Here is a 10762-nt window from a genome sequence, read left to right on the forward strand (position 1 = left end):
CCTCACAATATCTTTAACAGTTTGTAGCTACAATCAAATTCCAAATTTGTTCTTTTAAACATATCAAATCTAAGGATATATCATATTAAAATTTTCTCAGACAAGCTCTACTCTTTTTCTAATCAGTAGCATCTTCATAATAAACTACAAACATTAACAGGTCAATACCATAACTCTAGCATAAACACACAGTTTGTGAAATCACAATTCTCTTAAATCCATTCTAATCAAAAGACAAAGTTTCTGTGATGGGTGAACTATGAGTCCTTTTCTGTCCTACAGCTCCTATTGTGCCCTGTTTATACTCTTAGGGGATTTTCCTGAGAGTCTCCACAGGGACATCCCCTAAAGACCCTACCACTCCCAATTAGCATCACTGTAAGGAAGAGGCCTTTATGTTGTCAAAGTCTGAGTGATACTCCTGGACATCCCACTGCTGCCCTGTGCTGTGGAGATCCTGCAGCTTTGGGTCTATGGGTCAAGTCCCCACACTGTGCTCCAGCAGATCATGGATGCTGGAACAGGCCAGGCATAACTCCGAGTCGGGGCCTGGGCAGCTGCAGGATGGGCCCACCAGATGGGAAACGGGACATTCTCCCATAGTAACAATTTCGGTGTTGACTCTCCTACACCTGCCCTAACAGTGTTGGTTCAATTGTGCGGCCCTGGCAAGGTGCAGGGGATGCTCTCCTGAGTGCTGCAGCTGGTGGGGGTCAGGACAGGTCTCCTGCTCTTGTGATCACAGGTCAGCTCTTCCACCTGCCCCAGGCATTGATGGGAGGAGGAGGGATTCTCTCCTCAGCTGATGCTGCTATGTGGCAAATGAGGGGTAGGACTAGGTGTCCCATGCTCAGGTCCTCAGGGTGGGCTCACCTGTGCTCTCCCCAAAAGGGTCACCTCTGCTGCACTGCCCAGACAAAGTGCAGGGCTCACTTTCCAGTGTGTTGCTGCTGGTCAAGGGGTCAGCTACCTCACAATCTCAGCCTGATCTCTTCCTCCTCTCTTCATATAGGCTTCTGTCCACAGGACCTGAATATCTCTCTCTCTCTCTCTCTCTCTCTCTCTCTCTCTCTCTCTCTCTCTCTCTCTCTCTCTCTCTCTCCTCTCTCCTCTCTCCTCTCTCCTCTCTCCTTTCTGTCACAGACACACACATACACACACTCAAGACACCATACCATACCTCTGCTCACTCACACAGTGGCCTTCTGGCTGCTGCTGGATGGGTCTGGGAGTGGCCCATGTTTTCTCTTTAGACACCGGGGTGTTTTTAGTTTTTATCTTTAAAGCTGTAAATACATTAAATTTTCATAAAAGTATTTATCAATTTAAAGTCGAAGCCTGTTTTAAAAATCAGATATGCCTTACTATATTGCATTGTTTTTATCTAGTTTCAATCTTTGTGTTTTCAATATTTTCCCAGCATGTGTCAAATGCACATTATTTTCCCAGTTTTTTCTTCAACTTTTCTGTCAGCCTCAGAGTCACAGTGAGCTTCAGTGCCCACTGGTAATCTTTTTGCCAGCGTTTTCTGAAACTGTAGGACAAGAGTTTTGTTGTATCTTATCTTTCTTCTTTTACTGAAGAGCCTCGACTAGGTTTTGCTTTCCTATCAGCAGTAAATGAACCTAGGACCTCATGCATCCCATTCGGCTATTGAGCTACATCCTGATAGGAGTAGAACGATCAGGACACAACAGAATATACAGATGTTTCCTTGCTCTGGAAGCCAAGCAGAGCAATAGGTTGCAGAAAATGCCCCGTTCAACTGAACGGGGGTTAATGCCAAACACAATGCTTTTTTCCAGGCCTGAGAATCGACGGATGCTGTCAAACATATCAGGAGGATAGACAAAAGCATCATCCATCTGAGACACTCTCCTCTTCCTCATTTCTTTCAGGAACCGATCTTTATATATATTTGTTTCCTCTTCCGTGCTGAAAAGCACAGCGATATCGTGGGGAGAGTAGCCACTCCTCAAGAAAGAATTGCACTTATTTGCTACATAGTTCACAATCTCTCTCAAGTTCAAGTGTCTGAGCTCAAAGCTGCCAGGTACACCATGAGTCCAGGTAAATTCATTGAGCATCTCCAGGGACTCAGGAGGGATCCTGCATGGAGGGTTATCTCTGATTTCCTCTAACTTCTTCTGAAAGAACTCAGCTATTTTATCTGCATTGCGTACCACTCTTGTGAGCTCTTCCTTTGGATATTGGCGTGAGAAACTTGGGAGGCCACTCTGTTGCATGTGGCTGGTCTGAAAATAGTCTAGAAAGATCCAGAGAATTCCGGGACAATCTTTCTCTCTCTGAGTGATGAGCTTTGCCTTCTTATACCAGTCCCCATCTTCAGTGCGGAAATTCTGGGCTTCGTCAACAATGATGTGTTGGATCATGTCTGTCTCAAACTCCATGAAAGTTTTCCGGGTCACTGCCTGGCAAATATTTTTTGCCCTGTAACAGTGAAAAGGACATTAGGTGTTTCTCTAACAGCATCAATGCCCTGTGACACAGCACTGCTGTTATAGGTCTTTGTACTGTCTAATTCCCAAGAATCAGGGTCACTTAAGAGAAATATTCAAGGCCGGGCGGTGGTGGCACACGCCTTTAATCCCAGCACTCTGGAGGCAAAGGCAGGCGGATCTCTGTGAGTTTGAGGCCAGCCTGGTCTAGAGAAGAGCTAGTTCCAGGACAGGAACCAAAAAGCTACGGAGAAATCCTGTCTCGGGAAAAAAAAGAAATTTTCAAGACCAGACTGATAATACACAGATGTAAGATCCAACACTTACCTGATAAAGTCCCTCAAGCGTCGATTTTCACAGATGTAGAGAATTCTATCTGTTCCACAGTGAAATGTGTTTCTGATCTTTTCCATGATCTTGATGGCCATGACTGTCTTGCCCGACCCTGGTAAGCCATGCACAAACAGTTCCTTGTTTTTGCGGAGATTTTTTGAGAATATCTCATACTGTTGGGCTGTGAGAAGATTCAAAATTTCACAGCCAAGCTGGTCACTCAAGAAAGATCTGAAGTTGAGCAAGACAATCACAAGCGCCTGCAGCAAGGCTTCCATTTCCTGGGTGTTTGCAAGGTTATAGGAACGTGGGTAATCTATAGGAGAGGGTGACCTCTCACTGGTCTCTTCATTGCTCTTGGATTCCAGGCAGAGAACCTTGGTCATGACGCACACCCTCCCAGGGTAGCCACCAGTGTTCACTAGCTTCTGCTTGAGAGTAAAGGCAGTGTGGGTACAGTAGTCCTGTGCCCCCTCATCCTGCTGCCCAAGGATGGTGTAGAGGGTGGGAGGGCTATCCTCTGCAATCAGTAGAGCATCGCAGATGACTCCCTGCCTCTCTTCCAAGTTCAGGTCCACAGCCCAGCTTCTCGAGAGGATCAGCAGACCACAGGGGACAGAGCACATTTGCTGGCTTAATAAGTCCTCCAGTCCCTCATTCTGTGAGCACAGCTCCTGCCAGAGGGATTCAGGAGTATATTTCAAACATCCTGGTGACACTGGACATGGGAAGAATAAACAAGATTTCAAGTAAGTGTTTGTATATTCTTCTATGACTCATATATTATGTTTTTTCCATATATTATGTTTAAAACAGAGAATTAAGTAGATTACCAACACAAAATAAACTCAATGGTATTTCTTGAAATTTTTTCCCCTCATATGCTTTGTCTGGGTACATTTCTTACCTTACAGGTCTTCTGCTCATTTATTATGCTTTCTGATTTTGTGTTCTTATAGTTTGTGTGTGTGTGTGTTTCTTGTTCTTTTTCTTTGGTTCTTATTTTCTGTGTTTTTTTTTTCCCTATTCTGCTTTGTTTGTTTCAGTTGCCTATTTGTTTACAATGGGAGAGAGGGGAAAGAATGTGGATTTTAGGATGGGGAGGTGTTGAGGAGCTGGGAGGAGCAAGGGGAGGAATATATTGTATGAAAAATTCTGTTTCAACAAAAATTAAAGTTATAAAACATTTTCAAATCCAAAGAGAACTAAGCTCCTATGTGCAATACAGCTTAAGGGAAATTCCGTCTGTCTACATCCCCTGCAACTCATATTCCACCAAGCTGATGGAATGATGTGGTCCTCCCACTATCTTACAGAAAATTCAGTGCCAACCAAAGTGGAAGCTACTGAGCCCAAGATTGTGCAGAAAAGAAATCTGTGCAATTATTGTTACATTAGATTCTTCTACTATGGCTGTACTGGTTCAGTGAGTTCTGAACCCTTGAGAAGCTGACTCAAATGCATATGCTCAAGCCCTAGAAATGCTGTTTAAATTCCTGGTGGGGACCATAATCTCTGCATATTTAGCTATCAGAGTTTGCTAATACCATGCTCGATGACTTCATGGTACCTGCACCTCATTCCCAAGAGGTCTGTAGTGCTGTTACATCATAAACTTGGTGCTGCACAAGGCATTCTCTTTGATTTCTTTTTTAGCAAAGGTGTTAAACGATTTGTCTCTTCCTCCTAATGGAAAAACTAGCTGTTCATACCTGGAAATAAACGCTTTTGGAGGTCGACTTTATGCTCCAGTCCTTTCTTAGAATACACTGGTCTGCAGCGTGGAGGGCTGTTGGAGAGACTCAGCTGACACTCAAAATCTTCACACAGGTTACCCAGGGAAGACGACTGGTTGGAAGCTGTCTCTGTGTGACACAGTGAATGAAACCCATCAGAATAACAAAGCACAGGCTCTATTCCAAAGGGGAAGAATTGGAAGAAGAATAGAACCACACAGAAAGGAAGCTGAAGCTTGATCCAGAAGGTTATATAAACAACCCTGGTGAAGAGACCACTAGTCCCAACTACATGTCAGAATCAGAATCCTCAAAAGCTACAAGTGCAATTGAAGGTTCTGGGGAGGCAGTGACTCCTCTGACATCGCGGGTAAACAGTGGAGAGGAGGCCCACTTTGTCACTTCACTGGGTGTCAACTGGGTCGAGAACCCACTGGTTAGTACTGAGCTATGCTGGGGTCCTGATAACAAAAAACAATTTCAGATAAGTGATTCTGGTGCTGGCCTGCCACAGTTCCGGGGTAGGAGACAGCTGTGGAAGGTAAGCATGGGGCAAGGAAGGCCTGGGCGCTGACATGACAAAAAGTTCAGGTAGTAGGAGGCTGGACTCAGAAAAGGAAGCCTGGGACTGGAGGGATGGCTCAGAGGTCAAGAGCACAAGCTGGGAGGCAGAGGCAGGCAGATCTTTGTGAGTTTGATGTCAGCCTGGTTTACAGAGCTAGTTCCTGGACAGCCAGGGCTGATGCACAGAGAAACCCTGTCTCGAAAAAGAAAAAAAAAAGAAATAATAATCTCTTGTTTCTCATTACCCAAATTAAATACAACTATAAACCTCCAGAGAAAATCTATAAAACTTTATAAACACATGGGGATTAAACAATAAATACCAGCATGTCATTGATGAAACCAGTGTAATGGTCTGCTCTGTCCCTTTAAGAGACAAGCCATGCCCACTCACTCCCCATACCCCCATTTGCCAATGCAAGCTGATCTTCAGCTTCCAGCCTGAGTTATTTCCTCTCTTTCTCTCTCTCTCGCTCTCTCTCTCTCTCTCTCTCTTCTACTTCTCCCCTTTCCCCCTCCTGTTTTTTTCTCTCTGCTCTTCCCCCCTTCTCCCTTTTCCCCTTCATAACCCACTAAACAAATATCCAATCTTACCCTGCATTGCGTGCCTATCCATGTCTCTGTCTTTCAGCTGCTACATGGCTCCCTGCCAGGGACCAGCTGCCTTTTGAGACCTGTGGCATGGTCTCATGGTGTGCCCACCCATCTGTATCTCCACATGGGACTTGCTGACTCTCATGGCCCACTGCAGCCACTTGGGGAACAGCATTGTCCCTGCCTGGGACTGGTTGCTCTTGGGACCCACTGCCCACTAAAGCTGTTTTTGGACCTGCAGCCTCTGCTGCCACTTGGGGATCCACAGCTAAAAGTTCTGCCTCCAAAATCGAGGGCTCACTCTCATTCAAGGCAAGCGTACAAATAGAAAAGAAGTCAGTCATCCCCATTTGCAGATGATCTGACCTTAAACATAAAGACCTTCAAGACTACCAGTGAGCTCTTATATTTGATAACTTTCAGCAAGGTAGCAGGATATAAAAACATACAGAAAAACCCAGCAGCTTTTCTGTATACCAGTAACAAACTTGCCGAGAAACAGATCTGGAAAATCTCATTAACGACTGCATCAGAAAAATCCCTGGGAAAGTACCTAACCAAGGAGGCAAGAGTCCTCTACGATGAAAACTTTCAAACACTGAGGCAGAAACTGGAAGAAAAAGCCTCCTATGGAAATAGCGGTCACTAAACTTGGTCTAATGAGTCAATACAAGTCCTACCAAATTCCAATTATGCTTTTCACAGAACTAAGAATAAAAATCCTGAAATTCATATAGAAGCACAAAAGACTGGCTAGCCAAAGAAGACTTAGCAAAAAAGAGCAATTAGGTCCAAACAAAATGTGCCACATCTGGTGCGGGTTCCTGACTCGCAGAATTGGTAACATGCTAAACTTTGGTACCAGGTGATCATTGTTATGAGGTTCCAGCAAATGACAGTGAAAGGAGTTTAAATAACATGTGTGTAAATACGATCTCCCTTTTTTATGGTGCTGGTGAGATGGCTCAGTGGGTAAAGGTACTGTGGTGGTTTAAAGAAAATGGACCCAAAGGGAGCGGCACTTCTAGGAAGTGTGGCCTTGTTGGAGGAGGTGTAATCTTGATGGGGGAAGTGTGTCACTGTGGAGGCAGGCTTTGAGGTCTCATATATGCTCAAGATACCACCCAGTCTCTCAGATCACTTCCTGTTGCCTGCAAGATGTGGGACTCTCAGTTATTTCTCCAGCACAATGTCTGCCTACATGTTGCTATGTCCCACTATGATGATAATGGACTGAATCCCTGAAACTGTAAGTGAGTCACCACAATTAAATGTTTTCTTTTATAAGAGTTGTCATGGTCCAAGGATTATCTATTGCATTCCGGATGTGTTGATCTCTGGGATTTCCCCAAATGTGGGACACTGGACTGCATAATTTGTGGTAGTGGGGACCACACTCGCACTTTCTTCTAAATAAAAAATTATTAATAAAAAACAACAATAGAAACCCTAACTAAACCCTAACTAAACAGGTGCCTGCCTCCAGGCCTGATGACCTGAGTTTGCTCTGGCACACACTTGGTGGAAGGAGAAGTGACTCATGTTGGTCTCTGACCTCCATGTGTGAACTGTGGCATTTGCATGTGTGTGCCAAAAAAGAAGTCCATATTTAGCCGGGTGGTGGTGGCACACATCTTTAATCCCAGCACTCGGGAGGCAACAGCCTGGTCTACAAAGTGAGGTCTAGGATAGCCAGGACTATTAGACAAAGAAACCCCGCCTCAAAAACAAACATAAGCACAAAAGAAATCCATATCTATTTTAAAAAGATTTATTTATTTACTATATATACAGTGTTCTGCCTACATGTATGCATGCATGTCAGAAGAGGGGCACCAGGTCTCATTACAGATGATTGTAAGCCATCATGTAGTTGCTGAGAATTGAACGAAGGCCCTGTAAAAGAGCAGCCATGCTCTTAACCTCTGAGCCATCTCTCCAGACCTACAAATTTCTCGCATCTGAAAAAGCATAAAGATTCAACTTCAGTAGGTATAATGAACTCAGATTTTAGGAGTGTGACGGAACTCAAAAGAGGCAGAAAGCACAGAGAAGGAAGAACTCTCCCCTCTTACCTGGATCAGCAGCCATCATCATGCCTACCCATTCCTTAGTAGTCAGTCTGCGGATGACATCATTCTTGTCATCATTCTTGTCATTATTCTCCTTGTCTACCATCCATGAAATGGGAGCTTTTGAGAACACTGCACAGCAGAAAGCCTCCACTTTGATCGCACAGAGATAACCATGCAAATTCCCCTTGTGAAACACATCTATGACTCTGGTCTTGTGAGAAACCATTTTTTTTAGATGAACAAAAATGGAAAACTGGCAACTTAGATATTGCTTCGTTTGTCACTCTTTCCAAAGAGTCACGGGTAACATTTTCTTTTGGGCATCCCAGGACCTTCCTACTCTTGTCCTCCACACCAATGAAAAGGTAGCCTCCGCTGGTGTTTGCAAATGCAGAGACATACTCTGGAATTATATTTTTAATGTAATCTAGGGCTTTTTTTGTATCGAATTGTTTAAACTCTACTTGTATAGATTCAGGAAAAAGCAAGATTTGACCATATTCGAGTTTCTCACTTTGGAAAATATCAACAGCAGGATCTGATTCAAGGCTGTTCTGATGCATAACTCTGGAAGTTTTAACAGGTGGAGCTCCTCCATCAATCAGGCCACATCCAACATTCTTCTTACTTTTTAGATATACAAATGCATCTGTCGAACTCATGGGAATCACTGATGTTCCAGATCAACAGTACAAGGAAGAGTTTTGGCTGCAAATGTGAAATTTAGAAGAACTGTTTTCAGGGCCACGGCTCCAAGATTTAACAAAAATGTAAAAATGGTTCCCTCGTTGTCGGGTCTCAAAGAAAGCCTGCCAATCAGAAGACTGGATAAGCTCTCTCAAAGACTGTTCCAAATCCAGTCCCATCTCCACGGGCTGCTCACTCTTGTTGGCCATTTGTATCTCAATCACTCCTCCTCCGGAGTTTAACAGAGCACAGACAGCCTCTGTAACTCTTGTCTTCTCCAGATTTCTCTTCTTCGAGTCCATTTTCTTTCGGTTTTCTTCCCCGAGAGTCACGTCTTTTATGTGGATGACCAAGTCTGGGTGAGACTTTACCATCTCAAAGGAGAGATTTCTTTCCATGTTGGTCCTGCAGTCAAACAATCCAAACACTTGTTTTACCTTTAGTAAGATTAATTCTCTCATGGACACAATTCATTCATCTACTTACTGAAAATATTAATCTAAGTCAAATATATCCCGTCAAAGCAGTAAAATATCAAGTAAGATTAAAAAACAGTCCTTTATCTTTAGAAATTGTTTTTGAGGGGCAATAAAAGTAGAACTTATTGGGGGCTGGAGAAACGGCTCAGTGATTAAGAGCACTAGCTACTCTTCCAGAGGTCCTGAGTTCAATTCTCAGCACCCACATGGTGGCTCATAACAATATGTAATAGGTTTGATAGCCTCTTCTGGTGTGTATACAAAGACAAGTCACTCATATATGTAAAATACATATTTAAAAAAACGTAGAACTTACCATCACATGAGATATGGGCTATGGGAGGAAAAACACATTAAAGAGGTATTTGAACTACTTTGGCTATTACTCTTTAGTTTAACAATGCTCCCAGGAGGAGCTAATGTCACCCACTCACTGGAACTGTCAGGGTGAAGGTATCAGCATTGAGGTACAGGAGCAGGAGAGATCACCTACCAGAAGGGTATGCCATGGCATGAGATTTCACAGCTTGGAAATTATTCCCAATGAATCATGGGATAAATAGAGACTATACTAGAAGGAGATGTCAAGAAGCTCATGAAAACCCGGAGAGGTGGGAGAAACCAATGGATTATGGCATCAGGGAATGGAGCACAAGGCCACCTGATGACTTTCCAGGTCTCTAAGCTACTGACAGGTGCTGCAAGTGAGACTGGAAAGTCTTATTGTAGGATTTAGTGAACTGCCAGGAGCTGGAGGTGCATGTCTTTAGTCCCAGCACTTGGGAGGCAGAGGCAGGAGGAGCTCTGAGTTCAAGGCCAGGCTGGTCTACACAGTGAGTTCCAGGACAGCCAAGGCTGCACAGAGAAGCCCTGTCTTTATCCTCCCCTGCAAAAACAGTTAATGAATGACACAGCGGCTGACTTTGAAGACTGCAGAAGCTGAGGTCTTAGAGATGAGCGCCAACAGACATGGCTTGGCCGGCAGCTCTATCCCATACTGTTGAGGATCATCCCTTTACACTATGTGAAGATGTGCACTATGATTGGTTTAATAAAGAGCTGAAGGGCCAATAGCTAGGCAGGAAGAGTTTAGGTGGAATATCTGGGGATAGAGAGGACCCAGGGAAGAAGAAAGGTTGAGTCACCAGCCAGATACAGAGGAAGCAGAACATGCAGGAGGAGAGGTAAAAGTCATGAACCACATGGCAACACACAGATGAATAGAAATGGGTTAAATTAAGTTGTAAGAGCTAGTTAGAAACAAGCAAAGGCCGAGCATTCATAATTAATAAGAATTCTCCATGTTGTTATTTGGGGGCTATCTTGTGGGACAGAGAAAGTCTCTTTACAGTATACTATTGTTTTATTTATATGGAGACTTAAAATGCCTAACCACGTGTGCTTGCTAACAGGGCAAGGATCTTTTACCTTGATATGGATTAAATAATTTGCCAATCACTTAACACTATGCTCAGGCTCACAGAAGTCCAGGAAGCAAAGCCATACTAATTGCCATTATGTCACATGGGCTGAGGAATGATTGCCAGCACAGTAATAGTGTTATCAAATGTAGACAATCATTAGATAAACTTACTAATGAAGAGAGGTGCAGATGTGGATGGAGGAAGAGAGGTTGAAGATTGGTTTTTCTTTAAGATGGGAAAGGCTTGACCATATTTACCATGGATGAGAGAAAGTCAGTAGGGAGCTGAGAACTTAAAGAAGGAGGAGGAGACTGAGTGACTGAAACAATAGGATCCTGAGAGTCAAGGTCTGGACAAGATCGTGGGTCAGAATCTGGAAGAAGGTAAAGAGGAGAAAAGAAAACCGTTGGC

At 43.8% G+C, this 10762-nt stretch overlaps 1 protein-coding gene across 1 annotated transcript; it reads right to left on the reverse strand.

Annotated features, from left to right (window-relative positions):
* Nucleotides 1-6: 6 nt before the first annotated feature.
* On the reverse strand, nt 7-10370 carry Slfn11 (schlafen family member 11). The gene is given in 5 exon segments (XM_050128931.1): nt 7-2451; nt 2787-3510; nt 4505-4657; nt 7762-7993; nt 7995-10370. Coding segments are annotated over 5 exon segments (2817 nt in total). The 5' UTR covers nt 8910-10370; the 3' UTR covers nt 7-1658.
* Nucleotides 10371-10762: the final 392 nt, after the last annotated feature.

Source organism: Alexandromys fortis, unplaced genomic scaffold (assembly GCF_014885135.2).
Source record: "Alexandromys fortis isolate MF-2015 unplaced genomic scaffold, M_Fortis_MF-2015_v1.1 scaffold_80, whole genome shotgun sequence".
Lineage (NCBI taxonomy): Eukaryota > Metazoa > Chordata > Mammalia > Rodentia > Cricetidae > Alexandromys > Alexandromys fortis.